This window comes from Hypoxylon fragiforme, assembly GCF_022984875.1.
Source record: "Hypoxylon fragiforme strain CBS 206.31 chromosome Unknown GGS25scaffold_2, whole genome shotgun sequence".
Lineage (NCBI taxonomy): Eukaryota > Fungi > Ascomycota > Sordariomycetes > Xylariales > Hypoxylaceae > Hypoxylon > Hypoxylon fragiforme.
The window spans coordinates 3,458,173-3,480,470 of NW_026054757.1; the positions used below are offsets into that span (position 1 = coordinate 3,458,173).

At 50.8% G+C, this 22,298-nt stretch overlaps 8 protein-coding genes across 8 annotated transcripts; 4 read left to right on the forward strand and 4 right to left on the reverse strand.

Annotated features, from left to right (window-relative positions):
* The first annotated feature begins 875 nt into the window (after window positions 1–875).
* On the forward strand, window positions 876–2,178 carry GGS25DRAFT_477866 (40S ribosomal protein S7). Its single transcript, XM_049259876.1, has 3 exons — window positions 876–1,185; window positions 1,446–1,528; window positions 1,606–2,178. Exons 1-3 carry the CDS (start codon window positions 1,027–1,029, stop codon window positions 1,970–1,972), a joined length of 609 nt encoding a protein of 202 aa, XP_049120507.1. The 5' UTR covers window positions 876–1,026; the 3' UTR covers window positions 1,973–2,178.
* Window positions 2,179–4,630, reverse strand: GGS25DRAFT_477867 (uncharacterized protein). The gene is made up of 2 exons (XM_049259877.1): window positions 4,070–4,630; window positions 2,179–4,006 (listed from the first exon to the last, which is right to left on the reverse strand). Exons 1-2 carry the CDS (start codon window positions 4,378–4,380, stop codon window positions 2,413–2,415), a joined length of 1,905 nt encoding a protein of 634 aa, XP_049120508.1. The 5' UTR covers window positions 4,381–4,630; the 3' UTR covers window positions 2,179–2,412.
* A 1,345-nt stretch (window positions 4,631–5,975) lies between these two features.
* On the forward strand, window positions 5,976–9,147 carry GGS25DRAFT_477879 (uncharacterized protein). The gene is made up of 2 exons (XM_049259878.1): window positions 5,976–6,390; window positions 6,450–9,147. The coding sequence occupies exons 1-2, from the start codon at window positions 6,214–6,216 to the stop codon at window positions 8,892–8,894; spliced, it is 2,622 nt and encodes an 873-aa protein (XP_049120509.1). The 5' UTR covers window positions 5,976–6,213; the 3' UTR covers window positions 8,895–9,147.
* Window positions 9,148–9,189: 42 nt separating this feature from the next.
* Window positions 9,190–10,892, reverse strand: GGS25DRAFT_477881 (uncharacterized protein). Its single transcript, XM_049259879.1, has 4 exons — window positions 10,764–10,892; window positions 9,917–10,707; window positions 9,692–9,773; window positions 9,190–9,604 (listed from the first exon to the last, which is right to left on the reverse strand). The coding sequence occupies exons 2-4, from the start codon at window positions 10,440–10,442 to the stop codon at window positions 9,499–9,501; spliced, it is 714 nt and encodes a 237-aa protein (XP_049120510.1). The 5' UTR covers window positions 10,443–10,707; window positions 10,764–10,892; the 3' UTR covers window positions 9,190–9,498.
* Window positions 10,893–12,675: 1,783 nt separating this feature from the next.
* On the reverse strand, window positions 12,676–14,707 carry GGS25DRAFT_143008 (uncharacterized protein). The gene has a single exon (XM_049256328.1). The coding sequence runs from the start codon at window positions 14,599–14,601 to the stop codon at window positions 12,877–12,879; it is 1,725 nt and encodes a 574-aa protein (XP_049120511.1). The 5' UTR covers window positions 14,602–14,707; the 3' UTR covers window positions 12,676–12,876.
* A 476-nt stretch (window positions 14,708–15,183) lies between these two features.
* Window positions 15,184–17,440, forward strand: GGS25DRAFT_143083 (lung seven transmembrane receptor-domain-containing protein). Its single transcript, XM_049256329.1, has 8 exons — window positions 15,184–15,382; window positions 15,444–15,477; window positions 15,540–15,706; window positions 15,762–16,084; window positions 16,135–16,175; window positions 16,229–16,303; window positions 16,356–16,598; window positions 16,653–17,440. Exons 1-8 carry the CDS (start codon window positions 15,308–15,310, stop codon window positions 17,360–17,362), a joined length of 1,668 nt encoding a protein of 555 aa, XP_049120512.1. The 5' UTR covers window positions 15,184–15,307; the 3' UTR covers window positions 17,363–17,440.
* Window positions 17,441–17,919: 479 nt separating this feature from the next.
* On the reverse strand, window positions 17,920–19,981 carry GGS25DRAFT_143208 (DUF185 domain-containing protein). Its single transcript, XM_049256330.1, has 3 exons — window positions 19,627–19,981; window positions 19,286–19,555; window positions 17,920–19,226 (listed from the first exon to the last, which is right to left on the reverse strand). Exons 1-3 carry the CDS (start codon window positions 19,807–19,809, stop codon window positions 18,060–18,062), a joined length of 1,620 nt encoding a protein of 539 aa, XP_049120513.1. The 5' UTR covers window positions 19,810–19,981; the 3' UTR covers window positions 17,920–18,059.
* Window positions 19,982–20,126: 145 nt separating this feature from the next.
* Window positions 20,127–21,917, forward strand: GGS25DRAFT_477890 (kinase-like protein). Its single transcript, XM_049259880.1, has one exon. The coding sequence runs from the start codon at window positions 20,384–20,386 to the stop codon at window positions 21,839–21,841; it is 1,458 nt and encodes a 485-aa protein (XP_049120514.1). The 5' UTR covers window positions 20,127–20,383; the 3' UTR covers window positions 21,842–21,917.
* The last annotated feature ends 381 nt before the right edge of the window (window positions 21,918–22,298 follow it).

Here is a 22,298-nt window from a genome sequence, read left to right on the forward strand (position 1 = left end):
TTTTGTATTTTGTATTTTTTTATGTTGCAACCTAAAAGTCAAGACACTAATTTAGGAATTCCGCATACTTTTGATTGGCTGGGTCGCATAGTGGCTGCGGGGCGTAGCTTACTTTGGGTGGTGCTAAGCAGCTTTAAGGTACCCAGGCAGTAACAATCAGTGTCAATCACCAACAAATGCTACAATGCTAGGTAGACCGTAGTACAGCAGACCTACTGGGAATCCCCACAAGGCTGGGGATCTACTATAAGCTAATTTCAATCATATTCCTCAGTCTTTTCAGCTCATACTCGTAGCCTCCCACTGGAAAATGGAAGCCTAAATATTCTTGTACCCATTAGGTCCGCTATGCAGGACTATGTAGGTAAGTATCCATACACGTGTATTTATATAGAAGAGAGCCAAGATTCTAGGTTAGCACGACACATGAACCTGAACGCAGCAAGGCCAAAGTATTTGCTGATGTACGGTGTTGACGGTTGACCAAGCAGCCAAGTCCATACTAGGTAGGTATGTAAGCAACATTGAGCACGAGTGGCAAGTTCAATGGTGGCGCTCATGGAAATGGTTCATGGCTGCTCGAAGGATGCGGATCGTCTTGTTCATCATTCAAGTATGTCCGGGGGCCGGAACAGCTTAGTTATTGGGGATACCGCCCGGCGCGCCATGTGATCATTACTAATCAATAACTACATACACTAGTAGATCACCAGCCACTCTTTAAGCCGCAATAGTTAACTAGTAGTACAAGTTCATGGTAGTATGGTACATAAAAGCCCTTGGTGGTCCGTGCACAACTTACAGCCCCGCCCACAATCGAATTGAATTTTCGCTTGCCCTGGTCCCACTAAATTATTTGTGTGAATTATTTGTGTGAATTTTGTGAATATTCCTCTTTTCCCCAAGCACGAGCCGCAACTTTTCATACTCCTCGCGACTTCATTCCAATTCAACTAACCCAACAGCAGCACTCTTTGCGACTTTGTTTCGGTTTCTTTACCATTAACAACAACAAAAGCCGCAACCATGAGTGCCTCTTTGAACAAGATTGCGCCTAACAGCCCTTCGCGCCAGAACCCCTCTGAGCTCGAGACCAACATCGCTGGCGCTCTTTACGATCTCGAGACCAACACTGCCGACCTCAAGTCTGCTCTCCGACCCCTGCAGTTTGTCTCTGCCCGAGAGGTGAGATCCAAATGATTTTATGATACCCTTCCCCGGATCTTCTCAGATACCTGGGACCGCTTCTATACCGACCCTATTCCATCGAGCTTCGACTGTCTTCAGAGAGACAGCATACTCCATTCGAGCATGCAATCCCTGCTACAGACGATTCTTTTATACTTGTCGATTGGTTAGATAGTGGTATAGGACGGGAAGCGGTCCAAGGAACACACTTTATAATGTGTCCTGGAGCTCGCCTGCTGACTTTGGGTCTTAATTAGATCGAAGTTGGCCACGGCAAGAAGGCTATTGTCATCTTTGTCCCCGTCCCATCCCTCCAGGGCTTCCACCGCGTGCAGCAGCGGTAAGTTATATCTATAAATGATTCTTAAATCTCTTGACTTGAGAGACGTATTATATACTAATCTACCCATCACACAGTCTCACTCGTGAGCTCGAGAAGAAGTTCTCTGACCGCCACGTTCTGATCCTCGCCTCGCGCCGCATCCTTCCCCGACCCAAGCGATCTGCCCGCTCTCGCAACACCCTCAAGCAGAAGCGACCTCGCTCGCGAACTCTGACTGCTGTCCACGATGCTATCCTAACTGACCTCGTCTTCCCCGTCGAGATTGTCGGCAAGCGTCTACGCACTAAGGAGGACAACAGCAAGCTCCTAAAGGTTATTCTCGATGAGAAGGAGCGTGGTGGTGTTGACTACAGACTCGACACCTACTCCGAGGTCTACCGCCGACTAACAGGCCGAACTGTCACCTTCGAGTTCCCCCAGTCTGGCGCTGCCGAGTACTAGGGTTAAGCGGTTGGGCGTATCTGGACGGGGCCTGGGAGAGGGATTGGTCATTTTGCCGCGTCGTTTACATATAGTAATGACAGCATAGCAAGATCACTGGACTGGTGGCCCCTTAAAAACATTACCGGCATGGCGTCTACATAGCTTGTAAACTGAATTGACAAGCTGGTTTGCTCTGATGAATACTTAAATTAATTGCACAAACTACCATTTTGTGTCGTGTGCCTCATGCTAAATTCTATTTCGTGATCATTTCGTTGCCTCCATCCATCCATACCTCTATAGGTATGGGCTTCAAATCTCCAAATTTCCAAGGGGTGGGTATCGTAGAAATTTCTCTGTCTCATCTCATCTCATGCCTCTTCTCACGTCTCTCTTGTTTAGCCTCATTCCTTCTTCTTTTTCTAAAAGCTTTACCTAGCAAGATAATATCCATTATTTTATTCCTGGCTGATCCTCCCAATCCCAATAACACACCAGTACGCGAGCTCCTTCTTCTCCTTGGAGTCCTTTTCCTTGCCGGCGGTGGTGCCGACCTGGTCCTGGGACACGTCGCCCTCCCACTCCAGCCGCACGAACATGGGTATCTCCAGCACGTCCTCGTCCTCGCCTAGCTGGTCTGGGCTTAGGGGCGGGGGAGCTGCTGGGTTGGAGCTTGGGTTGGGGTTTGGTGGGATGGGGGTTATGAAGGGCTCGCTGCCTTTCCGGGATAGAGTGGGCGAGTGCATTTCTTCGCCGCGGAGCGAGGCGGGGATCACCTCGACGACGATGCTGACCCAGTTGCGGCCGCGCTCCCAGACCTTGCCCGCTTCGGCTTGGTGCATCGCGCCCTCGTGGCCTCGGCGGCGGCGGCCCCCGGAGCTGACTCCGCCCACGACTCCGCTGGTTCCGCCGGCTCCTCCAATACCGCTGCCATCTTTGTCTCCGTCTTTCAGGACGTCATCGAGGTACATGTCGGTGTCGGTGTTGGCGTCGATGTGGAACTCGGGGCATAGAACGGTGACGCGGGACGCGAAGCGCCCGGGGGTTATGGAGGGTGTCGCGAGCGTGACCTTGACCTCGTCGAACATGAGGTTCTTGAAGGTAAGCAGAAACTGCGCGGGCTGCAGTGGCTTCAGCAAGCCCCCTCCTCCGCTGGTGTTTAAGGGGGGAGGGTAGGGGGTGATGTTGGAGGAAAAGGAAGACGTGGTGGAGGGAAGGGTGAGGGCCTTGATGGATAGGGAGGGGATGGAGTTGTTGGCCACGAGGCGGATGCGCCACCGCGTGTTGCCGACCTTGGACTCGGGCTTGCTAATGATGTGCCGGCATACGGGACATCGCTTCGACCGCTTCGTGCGCAGTAAGTACGGAATCGGCCAGAGCTCGTTTGTGAAGCGCGCGCCCTCCTCGACTTGTGTCTGCGCCTGGTCACCCGTCACGGTGCCAGCCCAGCCTTCGCTGCGCAGCTTTGCGACTGCCGCATCCTCGTCTAAGTCGCTGACGCGGAAACCCTCGTCTGCCGCGTCTGCCTCGCGCATCGTGCTAGCCTTGGGCTTAGGCTTAAGCCCCACCCCGCTTACACTGTTGCCTGAATACAAATTCATGATGCGCGAGAGAGCGCCTGGTGAGTTGAAACCGTAGTCGGCTATACCCGATAAGCCGCTAGAGTTCGACGAGTTGAGGTTATTCTGGGCGGCGTAAAAGGATTTGAGCGCGGAGAATCTAGCCCGAGCTGTCTCTGTAGCTGCGTTGTCCGCCTTCTTGGGGGATGCTTCACCGGGTGCGGCGGTAGTGGTAGCAGAGTGCTTGGAATGGTCTTCGCCGTGACGGAGGCGGGCGAGCTGGGCAAAGATGCCTTGGGGCTTGTCGAACTTGATGTCTATCTCGGACGAGTTCCAGTTGCAGTAGGAGCAAGTCATGATCCACGGACCAGAGGGGGGTGCGGTGGCGGCGCTGTCGGCTGATAGGAAGGAGGACGACTCAGGCGCCGACTCAAGGGATTGCACGGCAAGCGGTCCTATGCATATTGGGCATTGGAAACAACTACGGGTGCATCTTTATGGAGAGAATAGTGTTAGTTTATTGCCATGGTCGTACGGCACAATATAAGCTATTTACCTGTTTCCTTCCGTCTTAAGACTGCTGCTTCCAACCTCGAAGAGACAGTTGGGGCAATAGATAGTGACGATCTCCTCGGCGACACATCGTGGACAGCGAATCTGATGGCACACATCGCAATACAACAGGTACTCTAGAGGATACAAGCTATAGTTGGACCGCGGGGCGCGTGGATCGAAGGTGCATTCGTCGTCGTCATCGGCCTGATCCTTTGATGTCGGGGATGGTGAGTCGTCTAAAGGACGACTGCGGCTCGACGCTTCATAGCAAGGGCATTGTATGTACGTGTAGGGAACGAAAGGAGGAGCCATCTAGACCTCTCAGGGCGGCATATTTCAGCCGTAGAGAATGAGAAGTGAGCTGTGAGCTGTGGGCACTGCTTCAAACTAAGAGGCAGTGCGTCAAGGGAGCGTTGTACTTTCAAAGTTGGATAGAGGGGTGGCTGTTAGTGGCTGTACATATTAATGGATGTTAATGAAATAATGAATCTTTACTATTTAGTCAACTGGTAACTATTAGTTATGGAGTTTCTCGTTTGCATTGCTATGCACCTAATAAGCTACTACTAGGTTAGTAGTATTACATGACTTTATGAAGCTACAGGGGGCATTATTATGCTGTAAAAGGTCCCGAGGTTTGACCGATGCTATCGATAAGATGTAGTTATAGTTACTCCGTATGTAAATGAAATCGCAATCTTGGAATCTCGAACTCTTCTTTCATTTTTCCTCACTTTCAAACAAATAAATAAACAAACAAAACAAACAAACAAACAAACAAACAAGGGATGTATTGCCTGACTGCCAGGACCGTGTCCAGTAACTCTTATTATTCTCTTTTTTTCTAAGCACTTGCAGTACCACTGTCAGTTTCAAAACCTTGGCGAGCTTCCCAAGATGGTTGTTGCTATCAAGACGAAATATCCGAGAGGCCTTTAGCTTCAGCTGACAGGTGGAGAGTTACCGCATCATCCATCCTAAAATGCCATGTTTTATGCAAATGGCGCGAGGTTAGTGAATAACAAGGCCACACAAGACATTCAGCACCAGCAAGTTCAGACCTTGCGGAGCTCAGATCATTATTGATGCCAACGTCAGCATCCACAGTCCAGTGAAGCTTAGCCAGGTACCCAATCTACACCTTGGTCTCATTAGCTTTTTGGTGATTCACTTTCATCTCAAGAATCATCATAGAGCCGGTTGTTAAAGCGATTGAATTGTCTGAGCCTAATTTAGACCGAACAGCGAGTCCAACCTCTTCAGTCTTGAACATTGCTGTTACATGTTGGTACAAGGTTTAAAGGATGTTGATAATTCGGCCAAGTGCCGAGAGTCGCATGTACTTTGGTCAAAGTCGGCCAACTAAGCTCTTACCTCTAGCGACCCTCTCAACCTTTCCGTCCCATGGAGTCTTAGTGGACATTGAAGACACTATCCACACAAGCACCAAGTGACAACACCCTTAGATGCCTAGGACTCAACTTAGGTGTTATCTTAATGTGAGTTCAATCACCGCGTGGTAGATAGACAGGGGGGCAAAGTCCTGCTAGAGCTTAGAGTACCCGACTTCTTGGTACAGACGACAGCTTGTAATAGGCCATCCACCTTTGCTAGGCTACGGTCAAGCACGATGATGACAGGCTCCGAAGGACATCACAGTTTACGCCAACACTACGCGTAGTCGCTTCGAGTTCTTCCCCGTTGAAGCAAATTGTAATATACCGTGTAATCGAGTTGAAAATTCCGAGCTTGCGTGGAGGGTTTGGAGATTATATTTCGAAAGACTCTTGAGTCTAGAGAAAGCTTATGATGTTCAAGACTTTTGGCATCTTTAAACCCACAGACATATACGTGGCTCACGGTGCCTGCCCAACCTCGACTATTCGTAGCTATGGACAGAGTCCAAAGTTCATGTTTCCCCCCTACTTAGGTATGATTTGCTAGAAAATTACCTTCGCAGTCAACAGCACATTAAGCATTTTCGACCCAGACTTCTAGCTATCTATGAACATTTTAGAGTAAAAGTAACACTATTACTTCCTGCTCATAGCATAGGTCTTGGTGGTTAGCTTCAGAAGTATCAAAATCTAACAACAAGGCTCCAGTAGACTGGGTAGTCGTCTTCGTCCTACGTCCGCACGCAACATGGACGAACCGCTCATGCGGGATATGTTTCTCTACAACGGTGTATCGGACAGATCGCGTGGCTGGAAAACGAAGAAACCCGACAAGACTATGGAAACGCGTGTATCTCGCACTCCCAGCGTTATGAGATGGGATGGCGCCTCCATGTCAAGCAACGCCTGGGACAGCCTGAAAAGGGTATGTTTGCAAGACCGTCGTATAGCACACTGATATATATGCTCATGGAATTTATGCAGGATACTGAACTATGGTACCGAAATGGAAATTGCTATATCCATCTTTACGGTCAAGGACAGAGTCGTAGAGGTCCTGCTTTCAAAATACCATTCTCTGGACTTTTGGAAGCAGACTGCTATCCTCTCATCGACAGATTTATGGCTCGAGGCGTTCAAGACTCGACGGGTAATCAAGAACGCGATAATGGCGATCCTGCTAGGCAGAGTCGCATTGAACTCTTCATACCAGCACCCCCCCGATCCGATAAACAGCAGTCTTATAGATACCATCTAGCCACCCGTAATTTCATCGCTTTCGTCTTTCGCAGATCCGTTGTTGGGGAGAACTTAGGAACTGCTCTAATCACTCTCATGCATAGTATGCATGAATTCCGCACTGACACCGTGGATAATGTTCAGGATATGATGAGTTATCTGGATGAGGAAGGATACCTCAATCTTCAGAGCAACCCAACGCACGCATTAGCCATTCTACGTCTAGCAGAAGCCTTCCAGCTGAAAGACCTCTACATTAACGCATTTGCGCACTGCTGCGGTATGAGCGACCGAATACTCGCTGTACCTGAATATCAGGTCAGTCTTGATGGTTTTCACTTCTCGAATGCTGCTAACACGAGCCAGTTGGTATCTTCCGTGACTCGAAAGCTCATCCGTTGCGGCCGGGTTGAGATGAATCTCAAGCTAGGGCAGAGCTCGAACATGGTAGGAACATTTCTCCAATATGAATTATCAGAGGCGCACCTAGGTCTATATCCTGGCGTCCGAGAACATCTCGAACGGTTTCGAACTCTCCTGCGGGAGTTTTATACTGCCAAATTTGGGTCTTATCCACCACCGTCTGTTGATATCCGCACAACAATCTTCGAGATAGATATCTTCCAGGAGATGAGAGCTGACTTCGAGGCTCTGTTCCGATACCTGGTGGATGAGACATTTGACATTACGCAAAGTAGCCCATTTTTAGCACGAGGGGGAATCTGCACTTGGCAGAGCATTCAATCCTTTGACACGAGACATGACTTCAAAACTCTCTTTAACCCGCTTCCTCGCCTCCCCAGTGTAACCCAGGAACGGACAAGGAAGCCAGCATGGCTGGGTGGATGGATGGGGCGAGGTCATAAGCAGCAAGAAGTCACGCACACAGCTTTATTAAGAGCTGCCAATCATAGAGTCGAGCTTCTGCATAACGGATTGGTGAGAGTATATCGCCAATTCGAAGGCGACTTAGTTCACTTATCTAGAAAGGCGGATAGATCGGAAAACCTAGGGCCCATGGATAGTCGAAAAGTTCGCTGGATCTTGATATATGGGATATACCAAGCCCTCCGGCAAGCAACAGAAATCCCACCCGAAGTTGGCGATAGTGACGATGCTCCTTATCCTCTCTGCATATCTACTGCGGATCTGCCGCCATGGGACGAAGGTCAGCCGGCGCATGGACTCATACGGAGACAAACAGAGCATATCCTTAGAAGTACTTCGATACCAGCCGGAGATCGTAGCTCCACGAGAGAGCCAACCCCACACAACCAGAGCTTGGAGATTAAGCCGGACATTGACTACTTCGCCATCACCCATCGTGGAGACAACGCGAAGGAAGCCAAAGAAGAGCGTCCGAAGTTACGCCAATCTACAAGCTGGAGAGGAAATCTTAGCAGAAACATATCTCGAAGTCAGGCTCCTCACAGTTCACCAGCGAAACTTACCAAACCACGGCCCACTAAGAACGACCAGTCAACCAAAAATACCCCATATCATGAAATTGTCATCCAGGGTTACGGAAATGGGACACGTGGGATTGGTGGTTCGCCCGTAGATGTGCCGTCACCCGCGGTACGTGCGACGGTCGAAGAAGAGGTCATATCTACATCGCCGTCTCGATATTCTTACAACGCGGACTCCAGAAACTCCGAGGAGGGCAGTGTGGCGAGGACCTTGGATACGTCGATTTACGAGAGTCCGCTAGGGGGGCCGGTATGTGTCGAGGACAGCCGCCGCACCAGCAGCACATACTCGCACAATGACTCGGCCTCTCGGCGAAGCGGGCCCAGCAGCTCCACGGGCACCCGGCCCAGGCGCGCGGAGGACAAATCGCTCGACCCCGCGTGCGGGCTACTCCGGCGATGGCCGAGGAGCGTCGAGGAGAGCGACCCGCGGAAGACGAAGGCAAAGGCCAATGCCAATGCCAAGACAAAGATAGTGGAGCCGACGCCGCCCACCGACGTCCGCAAAGTCTACAGCGTCGCCTCGCACATCGACATGCCGACGCCCCGGACCCCGACCCCGTGGGACCAGGTCAAGTCCACGATGGAGGTCAAGGCGACGAACTGGACCGCCAACGACGTGCACCCCGAGTGGGAGCAGTACACCGACCTCGGCGGCCTGACGGTGCTGAAGTCGGGCACGGCGTCCAAGCAAAAGGTTGCGCCGACGGTGCACTTTTAGAAAGAGAGGTTGGGGGAAAGGTTTGCAAGGACCCTTTTCGCGGCGGTTTTTTCTTTTTTTTCTTTTTTTTTAAACCCCTCCTCTCCCCCTATGATACCCGTTAGATCAGAGGGGGGATTTCGTTCCTTCAACCGGGCGTTTAGGCGGATGGGTAGGTAGGTGGAGTTCTAGGTACGAGGCGGTCCAAAGGGTCCGCGATACCGCGTTATGGGAATTTTTCTTCGTTATAAGAGCATATGGAACTGGGGTTAAGGGAAGGGGGGGGTGGGAAGGTTGGTACTCGGGGTATGAATTAGTCCGCCTTCGAGTTTTCGGCATACCTACCTGATATACAGGTGAGTAGGTGGGTAGGTAGGCATATAATTGTCGGCACTTAAGCCTCATAATCTATCAATAACTAGAAAATTGGTATAGACATGTGCTCTCCACAGCTACATACAAAGATTCGTGTTCCCCCCAGCTTGCGCCTCCGCTTCGCTTCGCTTTTAAATCCATTACACCACTCATCGATAGTTTTTATGCAAAACCCTGGCTAGGTATATATCAATCTATATAAATATATATCTGATAAATAGGCAAGCCCCCTGAAAACTCACCTACCTACCTACTCGGACTTGGCCGCCCTCCCCGTCGACGCGGCCGTCAAGCCCTCTACGATCTCGCTTCCCATGACGTAGATAAGATAGCTGGGGAAAATGAGCCATAGGCCACTGTCCCCACTGTTAGTCCAAGACATACGATACGAGCCAGCATAGGAGGCAATAAAGGGGTTTAGAGGACGAAGAAAGGGGGCGTACTTGGGGATGATCCATAAGAGGATTAGGTCCTGGAGGTTGTTGTGGCCGATGTTGTCGTAGTTGGAGAAGTACTCTTGTAGCCCTATTTCGGGAGGTTAGTGCCCGCGGGAGTTGATGGTCGGTGTATGATACCGGAATATGAGATTGAAGAAGGATAGCGAAAAGGGGCGATAAAGGGGTGTATATTTATGTGGGGAGGTCGGGGTCGGGGAGAGGGACACTCACAGTAAAGCGCCGTCTTGCTCAGGGTCATGACCGCCGCGCTGAATGCAGTCAACACGGCGATGGCAGCAGGTCTCCCACTGAGGACCTTTGCGTTGCCGCGACCGGTCTTGACGCCGGCGGCGGTGGTGCCGCGGGCGAAGTACAGCCACAAATAGACGAGGTACATGGTGGTCTCGAGGACGTTGAGGGCGCCCTGGGCGCCGGTGAAGCCGTTGCCGGCCTTGAAGGCCTTCCAGCCGTACACGTGGTCCACCTCGCCGTACAGCTTGTAGGGCGTGTACAGCGGCCAGTGCAGCGACCCCCCTTCCATCGTCAGGGGACGCAGCAGCACGTACCCCGAGTCCCACGCCACGAGAGGCAGGGACACGGCGAGCCAGAAGAGGGTCAGGCGGGAGGGTGCGTGGGCCCAGAGGCGGGAACGGGAGGATGATGAGTTGCGTTTGTTGCTAGAGGAGGGAGAAGAGGATTTGGGGGCGAATCGCGGGGCGGGCGAGGCGGCTTTGCTTGCTGAGCGTGTTGTTACCATTTTGAGTGAATGTTGTATTATTATTATTCTTCTTCTTCTTCTTTCTTCCTTTTTTCAACGTTCTTTCTGAGTATACTAAGTATTAGGTACTGGGTAGGTAGGTAAGGGAAGGGAAGAGAGTTAAACACCCTCGTTCAACGTCTCAATGTCTGAATTTAACGCGTCGATGATGTGTCAAGGACAATAATGGATTAATATTAATGTAGGTACCGGTTAGGTGTTTTATGGTGCTATGTATGTAGTATCAGAGGTGCTAATTAGGCAGCTGACAGCAACTAGGTTAGTACTACATATGTATGTAGATATTATGTAGGTACATACTAATTATCGGGTACATCCATGGATACAATACCTAGTAGTACATATGTAGTATACCTACATAGTAATCACTGTATGATATACATACGTGTAGTACAGCGAAATGGCACCAAAGAATAAAATGGATGCGGGGAAACAACAAGTTGGAAGTCGAATGGGATGTGAACTAATACTCCAATGACCCATAACTTGCCCACCAATCAGGTGCCAGGAGGGTATACCCTAAGTAGGTACCTACATATGTAGTACCATATACGTATTGTACAATACAATACAACATTGAATGATTAAATACCCCTCCATGCTTCTTCACCTTCCCTCCTGAGAAAACACCAAACTCGTTCGTCTTTCGTTTTAATGTCACTCACTGGCAGGCTACCTAGTAGCTAGATCTTAAAAAAACATGGGGGCCGGAAACTTCGTGATAGTCTCTATTGATGTTCTATTGAGGCCGTCCAAGTTGTACTCGTGAAACTTGGGTAGGCATGATGCAATGAAGAATACCAATTCAGACAAGTCATCATCTCCCACCTCCCAGCCTTGCGCAATGGTGAGATACCGGTACAGCTCCCTTCTTAGGGGGGATTATATCAGACTCATGCCCCTCGAGAGTTACCTGACCTTGCTAGATCCCTAGGTTAGATGGTTCTTCTCACCTTCAAGCTTGGTATGAATTTCCACAGCCTCAAGTACTGAGAGTGATGGGCGTATTCAAGGCTCATACCATACGATGTCATCCAATTCCAAAACTCGCGGCTTTATCAAATCGTGATAGATTCGAACAATTACGTCAACTTCTAATGAAACTAGTCCCTAACGTGCAATGCTTAGCCATGACCTACGCCTAGACATTGCTCCGCCGATTCAAGGGGCAATCCCACTCGTCCATGGTTGATGTCGCACATTTAGACACTGCGGAGCAAGTCATACGACTCATGATGTCTGACTATTAGTTCCAAGAAGGCGACTTCTTGATAGGATCACCCGAAGCACGATTCCTTCGGGATGCTTCAACGAGAGTGGGACCAGCGCCAATTTTCCTGAGCGTAGGCAACTACGTAGGAGTTGCTTTGGAGACAGCGCAGGCTGGTGATGAGGTGTGGGTTCTACTCGGCTGCAACGTATCCCTATTACTACGACCACGTGGAGAGGGCAGGTTCAGGATTGTGTGTCCATGTTTTGTGCCTGATATTGGGGAAGGTGAAACCTTTCTCGGGCCTCTCCTAAAGAATATTCGAGCATGTGTTATTTACAACAATAATCACGAAACTCGTTATAGGGGGTTTATAAATGTTCAATCGGGCGAGGCTTTTTACGAAGATCCGCGGTTGAAATCATTGCCTTTGCCCCCTGGCCGGCTTGCCGGATTCCGTAGGCGTTTATCTACACATCCCAGTGCGATAATACACGTATAGCTAGAGATACTACGAGAACGTGGGGTGGACTTGAAGTGCATCGATCTTGTGTAGTTTAGTTGGCACATTATCTTAAGTTAGGTAGTCAGAACTGGGTTGGATTGCCTGAACCAAACTAGCTGAGCAGAAATCCGAGACGATAACATACTCTGACATACGAAGCCCCTATTTCTACTTGCATCCCACGCCCGATTATCCCTAGACACCCCCGAAGCTGGATTTTCGAATACCGCAGAATCTGCAACGACAACACTGCGGGACAATGAACACATTGGGAAGCCACGAAACGTGATAGGCATATTTCTTGATAGGGGGAGAGAGGGGGGGGGGCGCCGAGAGAGAGCCCCGATGCCCTTTCTTAAATTCGAAATGGCGTCTCCGATACTTCGATGATAAGCGGCTGCCTGCCTACTACCTAGGTAGCTTTCAGGAAGTAAAGGAAAAATAAAGGGCCCAAGTAAGCGATATACATAACTTCACGCAAAACGACTTATTCAGACGATCGTTTTTTTATAAAAAAAAAAAAGCTTCTCATTATGTAGAGCCAGTATTATATATAGGTACCTAGCCAGTACCTACTGTTGTGATAATACAACCGACCCCCCCCCCTCGGGTATCGCCCCAACGCCATGCAAATGCAAAACCCCCAACCTATCATTTTGAGGTGGTTTTTCTTTTCTTTTACCTAGGTAGGTACATACCTACCAATTATCAAAATTGCCAAACCCACCGACTTTGGCTTTCTTCTTGACGGGCTCCTCCCACACGTCGACATCCTCCTCTATCATCTCGTCCTCGGCGATCTGCTGCTTCCTCGCGGCCTGGAGGTACTTGCCGACGCCTGCGCCGGCGCCGGCGCCCTGGTCGACGGTGCCGTCCTGCCGGACCCGCTTGCCCGTCCACGTGATGCGGTCGTCCTCGGTGCCGCCGGTGCGCTCGATCTCGGCCTTGGTCTCCGCGAGCTTGTCGCGCTCGGCCTTCTGCCGCTGGAACTCGTCGAACGGGTCGAGGTAGACGACGACGTCCTTGATGAAGATCTTGTTCAGGGGCCGGTCCGAGCCGTCCGTGGGCACGGCCTCGATCTTGCTTAGCACGTCGGTGCCGCCGACGACTTTGCCGAAGATGGTGTGCTTGCGGTCGAGATGCTTGACTGGCCGGTAGGTGATGAAGAATTGACTTGAGTTGGTGTTCTTGCCTTTGTTTGCCATGCTGAGAATGCCTCGCGCATCGTGGGTCAGTGGGCCGTCGAACTCGTCTTGGAAGTTCTTGCCCCATATGCTCGTGCCCCCTCGTCCGGTGCCTGACGGGTCGCCTCCTTGGACCATGAAGTTCTTGATGTTGCGGTGAAAGGCAACGCCCCTGTAGTAGCCCTTCTGGGCTAGCCGGGTGAAGTTCCAGACCGCCCTAGGCGCATACTCGGTCTGTAGTTCGATGTTTAAATCGCCTAAATTCGTCTCGATCCGTGCGTAGCCTTTTATCTTCACCCGCTTCGGTTTCAACATGTATTCTTCGTCCGTGAGCGTGGCTCGCTCGCCACTGGTTTCAGGGGTCAATCCCGTGCTTGTAAAACTCGCCGCAGCTCTTCCGGTGGTATATGCTGCTGCATTGTAGGCTGTTTTCTTATCCTGCACCATGGAAGGCCTGGCATTGTTACCCGCGCCAGTCTTGGTAAGGGCTTTGGAACGATTGATATCCCCGGCCGCCTCACGCTCTCGCCTAGCCTTCTCCACAGCCTCTTTCGCCCTCAAGACCTTGTCGCCTACTCTGCCCAGGGCATTGATATTGACGTTGCCTTCTCTTCTTTCTTCCTCCTGTTCCTTGGTCAAGAGCGCATCCCCACCGTCCTTTAGATGCTGGAATTGACTTAGATCTCTGCTAGCGGCGTTTTGTGGATCCTGCAGAGTGATTATGTCCGAGCGACTAAACTCTACGTCGTCGACAAGGTCTCGCCACATCTTTGCTTTGATGTTCATCCGCTCCACCGTCTCCCAGGCAAAAACATTCGCATAGGTGCCGTGTCGGATGGCGACGATATGGGTGTTGTCGGTAAACACTTTGAAGCTGACAGGATCAATCAGGTCGCCCTTTTTGTCACTGTCTAGCCCATCTGCGCCTTTCGAGTCGAAGTCGCCGTTGCGCGCAAAGTTGAGTTTGATGAGGTCGCGTGCTGCTAAGGGCTCCCCGGTCACGGGATTGGTCTTGTGGTTGTCAAGCCATTTTGAAATAACCTCGACATCGAATATGGTGCCATTGGCAGTGCAGACGGGGTTTTTGAAGGGCTGGAGACTCGCGGCGCAAAAGTTGAAAGGTAGTCGTTTAAAGGACGTGTCAGTGTGAGTAGACCGTGAACCTGTGCTTGCTGAGAAGGCGTCCGAAGATGACCATTCGGAGTGTGTGATGTATAGTTTATCTGTTCCTTTTCCCATTATTATTAAAGGGGTGGTGTGAGAGATAGACCCGTTATTTGTACAATGCGAGTAGAAAGGCGGAAAGTGAAAAGAGGAAGATAGAAAAAGAATTTGGAGCTTCAATATGACGAAGTTTACCAGTTATTACTAACCTAGTTAACTACCTAGGTACATAGTATGTATCCAATTAATCCTAGAAGCAAGCGTCGATGTTGATAGGTGCAATAGTCCATATCTTATCGAGATCCTAGTTGCTTACATAAATTTAGCTCCCTCATGGTCGGTTTCCACTTGCGTCTACCAGCCCTGCTAGTCTCAAGATTGGCTGCCGTAATCATTAAAAAAGTGGCACCGTTTCGTAACGCTGCATTGGCGTAAACTCTACTATGCCTACAAACTACAGCGACCAAACCGCCACTGGCCCACTGCCAACTAAGCTTCAGGTACCTTCGGGACAACATTTTCTTCGATTGTGAATTAATTCATTAATCTTTTTACCTGCGTAGCAACCCAATTCTTCTTTCGCATACGCTCGCCTTTAACTCCTCATGTTTCACTACACTCTTGCCCTGTTCTAACCCAATCTCGCATTCATTCTGCATTCGTTCTTGTCCAATTTACATTTGCATATGTGATAGCGCATACAGCATCTTGAAATACTGAGGACACATTTATTTGCCAAGGCTGCCTCGCGCGGCGACAATCCAACTCCAACATATTCAAGATGAAGGCTTGGTTATCCACGTTGGCCCTTGTGGTCATGTCCCTTTGGACGGCTCAGGCATTGGAAGTACAGCTGGTACGAGAATCATATCCTCTCTAAGTTATGGTATCAAGCTGATCTTTTTTCTCTTTCAAAGGACAATACCGAGGAGAATCGACAGAAATGTGCCGGTATGTCCGTCCCATACATACGTCAGCTATCTATACGAACCTTACTGATCCGCCGTACTTAGGCATGTACAGCAGAAGCGCCTGGGGTGGTCCTGTTGACCCTTTCGTTCTCACCGTATTTCCAAACAAGACGTATGAAGGCGATGCCGACCCGATTGTTAGCTTGATTGTCTTTGAATGGAAAGACCAGGACTTGATCGGTGTCTACCCAAGCCCTGACGCACTCCAAGTACGATCGATCCACGATACCTCCTGATCCGGGCGAAGGCTAATAATATTATTAGAAGGAATTGATCTGCGATAGTGAGAATATTCGGGTTGGCCTGTGCAATGATACGGACATTGGCGAGTGGATTCTGTCGCCTAACGCGACGGAGAAGTCGGAAAGCCTGATCCTGACCCAGGCCATACACCTCAAGTCTGCGCCGCCTATCAACTATCCAATCAAGAAGACTGGTTACTACTGTGTTGCTGCCTATGGACTCAACACCGAAGAGTTCATGGGCGTCGTCGAGTTCCGGGAAGCTTATGGCGAACTTCCTGCCACCGTTGTCCCCAAACTCCCATTCTATGGAGGAATAACCATTCTATATGGTGTGGTTGCAGTGTAGGTTTTGAGGCCATATCATGTTTGAACGATCCGCTGATTGTGACCAGGTTCTGGGGTTTCCTATACTACCAGCATAGATATGATATCTGTAAGTGGTTAACAAAGTCGCTGCTCAGTCATAAGTCTAACCAAGCTGTATAGTACCCGTGCAGAATTATATCACTGCCATCCTTATCTTCCTCGTTGTCGAGATGCTGATGACTTGGGGATTCTATGGTAAGCCGAATGACTTGTCTTGCAATAAACCCAGTTGCCTAACCTATTGCAGATTATCTAAATCGGAACGGTTCCAACGTCGGAGCCCAGGTCCTTCTAGTCGTGGTTGCAATCCTTAATGCTTTCCGCAATTCGTTTTCGTTCTTCCTACTCCTCATCGTATGTATGGGTTATGGAGTCGTCAAACCCTCTCTTGGCAAAACGATGGTCTATGTGAGATGGTTGGCTATTGCCCATTTCGTTTTCGGACTGGCCTATGCCATTGCTAGTCTGCTGATCTCGCCCGACACAGCCGGTACGATATGCCCTAATTGGTGACTAGAAACGCAACTTGCTAACCTAACCATAGGTCCCTTCGTACTACTCATTGTACTTCCATTAGCGGGTACTTTGACCGCCTTCTACGTATGGACGCTCAACTCGCTCAACTTTACCCTTAAGGATCTACGCGAGCGCAAGCAGAGTGTAAAGGAGGCCATGTACAAAAAGCTTTGGTGGTGCATCCTAATCAGCATTCTTGTCATCTTTGGCTTCTTCTTTTTCAACTCCTTCTCGTTCGCCTCCGCCTCCGATCCCGATTACGTCCCCTTCCACTGGAAATCGCGGTGGTTCGTTCTTGACGGATGGCTAAATTTGGTCTACTTTGCCGATGTAGCCTGGATCGCGTATGTGTGGAGACCTACGGCAAACAACAGAAGATTCGCTATGAGTGACGAAATCGCGCAAGATGAAGACGGCGGGTTCGAATTCGCCGACGTGGGTGCCCCTGACGATTCGGACGATGATGATGAGGAAGCAAATATTGGCTCCAAGATCACCACCACGCGCTCGGTCTCGACAAGAAACGCCCCTACCGCATCGCAACAGTCACAAACAAGAGCACCGACTAAACCAGAGACGCCGCGAGACTCTTTCGACGGTGAAACAATATTCGCTGTCGGAGAAGATGGCGACAAGTTCAGCGACGACGACGATGATGATGACGATGACGATGACGATGACGACGACGACGATCGCCGTCGCGGCGAGGGGTCGAAGTTGGTTAGTGGAAGAAAATAGTAAGATTATCCCGGATCATAGGATCATAGGATCCCGGTGAGGCAAGGGCTGGCATCGAATGTGTGTTTGGGCTACGCACTTTCATTACTGTATTATACACGCTCTATGCAAGGCGTTGGATGCTGAATTTGCGCCCTCCTTGCTTAGGTACCTTACCTAGGTAGGTAGGCCTCTTAAGTTAGGACAGGGACTTCGACCGGCACGGCATGAATGAATAGGCCGTGCTCTTTGAAGCAGATATCGAAAGAGAGAGAGAGAGAGAGAGGCACGAGCCCTGCCTGTTTGCTCGTATTGTATTGTACAATGGATGCAAGTACGGATGTGTGTGTACGTAAGGGAAACGTAAGGTATGAACAGAACTCGGGGCTTGTTAGGTACCTGCCTAATTGTTTTACTATACATACATGGATACCTCATAGCTAATCATGAATGATGCAACTGTGTAAGGTTGAGTGGTGTTTATGGGTGGAATTGGTGATTTGTGGTTGTGTATTGGCTGGCTGTGAACTACATTTCGGCTCGTGGTCTGATAATAGGTAGAGCCTTGCTTATATGTGCACTATCCCCCCCCATCCTAACACCAACTAGTAGGTAGAGGCAGGTATGGTAGCTACCTAGGTAGACAGTAACTCTTTTCTCGCCTCGTAACCCCCTTTTATAACTACCTGACCTAGGCAGGTACACACACACACATCAATCAAGCCGCCACATCCCCACCAAACCCAACCGGCCGCCTCCTGCCGCCGTTCTCGGGGAGTATAGCGAGGGCCTTGTACAGCTTGCCCATGCCGTTTGGACCCCGGTCGACCAGCCTCTTCCACGAACGCTCGATCTCCCTTGCCCTGTCCTCGACATTCCCGGTCCCTGTGCGGGAAGCGAGCATCTCGGCGCGCTTGCCGCCGCCCATGGCCTCGAGGAAGTGGGCCTGGTCGACGGGGCCGTGGACCTCGACGCCGGGGCTGGCGCGGGTGGCGGCCTCGGCGAGGGCGAAGAAGTCGACGTCGGCGCTTAGGTCGACGAGGCCCGGGAGGGAGAAGGGGCTCACGCGGCGGTGGTGGCGGATTCCGCGGAGGGAGTTGGCGGGGATGGTGGAGGGGGGGCCGTAGTCGAGGATTAGGGCTGCGCCGGAGGGGTGGGGTTTTGGGAGGGGGGGTGGGGGGTTTCTGGGGGAGACTGTGGAGGAAGAGGAGGAGCGGGAGCGGGAGGGAGTGGTGGAGGGAGGGTTGGGGCCGCCGATGCGGATGGCGAAGTCGGAGGCGTAGAGGGAGGCGTCGGGGCATATCTCGATAAGGGCGTTGGGGATTTCTTTTAGGGCGCGGTACCGAGGGGAGGTTTCGGGGAGGTAATTCGCGTGCCGGGTTGCGGAGGGGCTGAGGGTTAGTTGGAACTCGGGGACCGGGTCGTGATGCTCTGCTTTGGGGGAGCCGAGGTCCGCGTGCGTTGTCCCTTTGGGTGTGGGCGACACGACCATTTCCCGCCATTGGCGCGTGGCAAGCTTAGGCTTTGTGGATGATCCTGGCGGCGAGTTACTGCTACCGCTGTCTGTCGTTGTTGTTGCTGGTTCCTGAGTTGCTGGTGGTACGTCGACCAACTGGAAGGCGTGGATAGGCAGTGCGTCGAAGAACTCATGAGCAACTATAAAAGGCATCTTGCTCGGGTCGTTCGGGATAGCTTTGATGGAGTCCGTCCACACAACGGGTAGGCCGGAGTACTTGGATGTGCTATGCCAACCAATTTTTGACTCCGTCATCACGGCATCCTCGCCGCACAGGAGGTTCTTTTGGGCCAGTCGTAACTCGGCACTAGCTTCCACCATGTAAACGGTGTCTATGGCAGAAGCAAGGTCTTTGAAGTTTTTCATAGTCTGTCAAGAAGTTAGTTGAGGGTTGAAAAAGAGCTGAAAAAAAAAAGCCATAGACTCACTCGTAGCATATCATCCATCAAAGTCCCCCTACCAGGGCCAACTTCGATGAGCTCGACACCCTTTTTCGGCGACCCTTGAGACATCCATTCTGCCACAAACCAGACACCGATGAGCTCGCCGAATATCTGTGATATCTCTGGGGAAGTGATGAAATCCCCTTTTCGGCCGAACTGATCACGGTCTTCTTTTATGGCCCCGGTATAGTATCCGCCAATATCGGATGTGAGGCACATGCGCATATAACTAGCCAAGGGAATAGGACCCGTTGTCTATATCTCATTATTCTTATTAAATATTGTGTCTAGGCAGATATATGTAAAAACAGAGAATTAAGACTTACATTTATAGCTTCAGTTAACTGCTTGGCTAAAGGTGTAGACCATTTCCTTTCCTCATCTTTCCGTGCCGGGGTTGCTACGAAGCTCCTATAGCTCTGACATGTAGCTCTTGGGGCATGAGATATTGGCCGTCTTGATAGGCACTTGAGCCCATCTCGGGCTGTCTTCGAGACAATTAACCTCATACTAGGCCATTAGACACTGATTCATCTCATTATGAAAGAAACGAAATTAGATAGGATAAAATAATTTGAATTTGATATTTCGCAACTTCTAAGTCTCTGAAGCTTCTCCAGCTATTAACGTGCTGCAACTAAAATTCCCCAATTGCTACTAGTTAGTTAGGTTAGTAATTAGTAGAATGCATTTTTTAAGCTTCCGAGGTTCAGAAATTCCCCCAAAATAAGGCCCGAGCATTCACCGAGCTAGTTAGGGAATTACGTAGTTAGTTCTAACTTCTAAACCTTTAGTTAACTACGACGTACTAGTAACTAATTCTTAGCCTTAGACACTACCTAACTCTCAGATTACACCGCGATCATCTACATACCTGCCCTAGGTAGCACTATACATACTGGGCACTGCGTATAGCACCCTTCATCCACAAACTTCAATTAATAAATGGACGAACAATGGATGTGATACAATTCCTTTATTCATCTTAATGCCCATCGACATAAGCACCAAAGCTCTCCATTAAATCCCCCAACCACTGCCACATACGAAGTAGCACTACAACCCATTGAGACAACGACAACTATGGCGGGAAGGTCCCGCTGGGCGGACACAGAGGAGGACGCAGCCCTCGAAGCTAAAAACAAGCGCGAAAGGGAAGAAAAGAAGCGTCTGAAACTCGAAAAGGCACGAATAGCAGCCGAAGAAGAAAGACGCGCCCAAGAAAAGGCCAAGGCAGAGGCGGAAGCGGAAGCAACCAGGCAACGAGCCTTGCAAGAAGAGCCGCAGAACCAAGATGGAGAACAGTACGATAGACCACCTGCTAAGCGACGAAAATTGACACCCGAAAGGAATGAGAAAGGAGGTGGCGGAGAAACCGATAACGAAAGCAATGCGAAGCTCCTACGGTTCGAGAGTGGCAGCTGGAGCAAGTCGCGCAGCGTCGAGAATTACGACAAGTTGAATGACATCGAGGAAGGCTCATACGGATGGGTTGCGCGAGCACGGGAAATCAAAACGGGCAAGGTAGTCGCGCTGAAGCGTCTGAAACTCGACTCGTCCGACACAACAGGCCTTCCCGACACCGGGCTGCGCGAGATCCAGATCTTAAAAGACTGTGAGCACCGCAACATTGTCCAGCTACGCGAGGTAGTAGTGGGCGACGACACGTCCTCGCGCATCGAGAACGTATTCCTGGTCCTAGAGTTCCTCGAGCACGACCTCATGTCCATCCTCGGGGACATGCCCGAGCCCTTTCTGGCGTCCGAGGTCAAGACCTTACTCCTGCAACTCGCTGCCGGTGTCGCCTACCTGCACGATAACTGGATCTTACATCGCGATCTCAAGACTTCCAATCTTCTCCTCAACAACCGTGGCCAACTTAAAATTGCCGACTTCGGCATGGCCCGCTACGTCGGCGACCCCGCTCCCCCCAAACTCACCCAGCTCGTCGTCACCCTATGGTACCGTGCCCCGGAGCTCCTCCTCGGCGCCACAACCTACGGCTCCGCGATCGACATGTGGAGCGTCGGCTGCATCTTTGGCGAGCTGCTCGCCCGCGAGCCCCTCCTACAAGGAAAAACCGAAGTCGACGAGCTCAGCAAGATCTTCGAGCTCTGCGGCATCCCCACCGACGAATCCTGGCCCGGCTTCCGCCGCCTCTCCAACGCGCGCCTCCTCCGCCTCCCCAAGAACACCGCCGCCAACACCGGCCCCGTCATCCGCGCCCGCTTCCCCACGCTCACCTCCGCCGGCAGCGCCCTGCTCACCAGCCTACTATCCCTAAACCCCGACCAGCGGCCCTCCGCCAAGGACATGCTGACGCACGAGTTCTTCCGCCAGGACCCCAAGCCCAAGCACGAGGCCATGTTCCCCACCTTCCCCAGCAAGGCCGGCCAGGAGCGCCGGCGGAAAAGGTCGACGCCCAACGCGCCGGGGCGCGGGCAGAAGGCCGCGGACCTGGGGAATGTTGATTTTAGCGGCATCTTTGCCTCGAGGGAGAAGGAGGAGAGGGGGGGTGGGTTCGCGTTGAGGATGGTTTGATACACCCTTGGCTACCTACCCAAGGTACCTAAAGAAAGGTATTATCAGATACCTACTACTACTACTACTACTACTACTACATATATACGTGCTTATGTTAGGAGGGCTGCGATGATATAACGACATCATATAGCCCAAAGTCTGTCAGTTGGTCAGCCAGCCAGCCAGCCAGTCAGTCATCCATTAGGTACACATATGAAGGCAACAAGAAGAGAATGAAGACGAAGACGAGAACGAAGAAGGATGAAATAATGTACCAGCATCGCAATGAAGCAAGCAAGCATAAATGCATACCACCTATAAAACTTAGATCGGGGCCTCTTATAAGAAAGCAGTTACATGATCACGATTGTAAATTTAAAATTTTAACTTCAGTTTGCACCTGTCTAGGCGTGTGGTTGTGTCATTAAGAGCTAGCTATGTGTATAGGTAGGTAGGTGTGTATGTATGTATGTGT

Bases quoted from the DNA above. Each gene is read 5' to 3' on its own strand.
- GGS25DRAFT_477866 (XM_049259876.1), top strand. From the start codon at position 1,027: ATGAGTGCCTCTTTGAACAAGATTGCGCCTAACAGCCCTTCGCGCCAG. The intron at 1,186-1,445 runs GTGAGATCCAAA...GGTCTTAATTAG, and splicing joins AGTTTGTCTCTGCCCGAGAG to ATCGAAGTTGGCCACGGCAA. The intron at 1,529-1,605 runs GTAAGTTATATC...CCCATCACACAG, and splicing joins TTCCACCGCGTGCAGCAGCG to TCTCACTCGTGAGCTCGAGA.
- GGS25DRAFT_477867 (XM_049259877.1), bottom strand. From the start codon at position 4,380: ATGGCTCCTCCTTTCGTTCCCTACACGTACATACAATGCCCTTGCTAT. The intron at 4,007-4,069 runs GTAAATAGCTTA...CTCTCCATAAAG, and splicing joins CTTAAGACGGAAGGAAACAG to ATGCACCCGTAGTTGTTTCC.
- GGS25DRAFT_477879 (XM_049259878.1), top strand. From the start codon at position 6,214: ATGGACGAACCGCTCATGCGGGATATGTTTCTCTACAACGGTGTATCG. The intron at 6,391-6,449 runs GTATGTTTGCAA...GAATTTATGCAG, and splicing joins CCTGGGACAGCCTGAAAAGG to GATACTGAACTATGGTACCG.
- GGS25DRAFT_477881 (XM_049259879.1), bottom strand. From the start codon at position 10,442: ATGGTAACAACACGCTCAGCAAGCAAAGCCGCCTCGCCCGCCCCGCGA. The intron at 9,774-9,916 runs GTGAGTGTCCCT...CTCCCGAAATAG, and splicing joins GAGCAAGACGGCGCTTTACT to GGCTACAAGAGTACTTCTCC. The intron at 9,605-9,691 runs GTACGCCCCCTT...CAGTGGGGACAG, and splicing joins CTCTTATGGATCATCCCCAA to TGGCCTATGGCTCATTTTCC.
- GGS25DRAFT_143008 (XM_049256328.1), bottom strand. From the start codon at position 14,601: ATGGGAAAAGGAACAGATAAACTATACATCACACACTCCGAATGGTCA.
- GGS25DRAFT_143083 (XM_049256329.1), top strand. From the start codon at position 15,308: ATGAAGGCTTGGTTATCCACGTTGGCCCTTGTGGTCATGTCCCTTTGG. The intron at 15,478-15,539 runs GTATGTCCGTCC...CGCCGTACTTAG, and splicing joins GAATCGACAGAAATGTGCCG to GCATGTACAGCAGAAGCGCC. The intron at 16,085-16,134 runs GTAGGTTTTGAG...GATTGTGACCAG, and splicing joins CTATATGGTGTGGTTGCAGT to GTTCTGGGGTTTCCTATACT.
- GGS25DRAFT_143208 (XM_049256330.1), bottom strand. From the start codon at position 19,809: ATGAGGTTAATTGTCTCGAAGACAGCCCGAGATGGGCTCAAGTGCCTA. The intron at 19,556-19,626 runs GTAAGTCTTAAT...AATGAGATATAG, and splicing joins AGTTAACTGAAGCTATAAAT to ACAACGGGTCCTATTCCCTT. The intron at 19,227-19,285 runs GTGAGTCTATGG...ACTTCTTGACAG, and splicing joins TGATGGATGATATGCTACGA to ACTATGAAAAACTTCAAAGA.
- GGS25DRAFT_477890 (XM_049259880.1), top strand. From the start codon at position 20,384: ATGGCGGGAAGGTCCCGCTGGGCGGACACAGAGGAGGACGCAGCCCTC.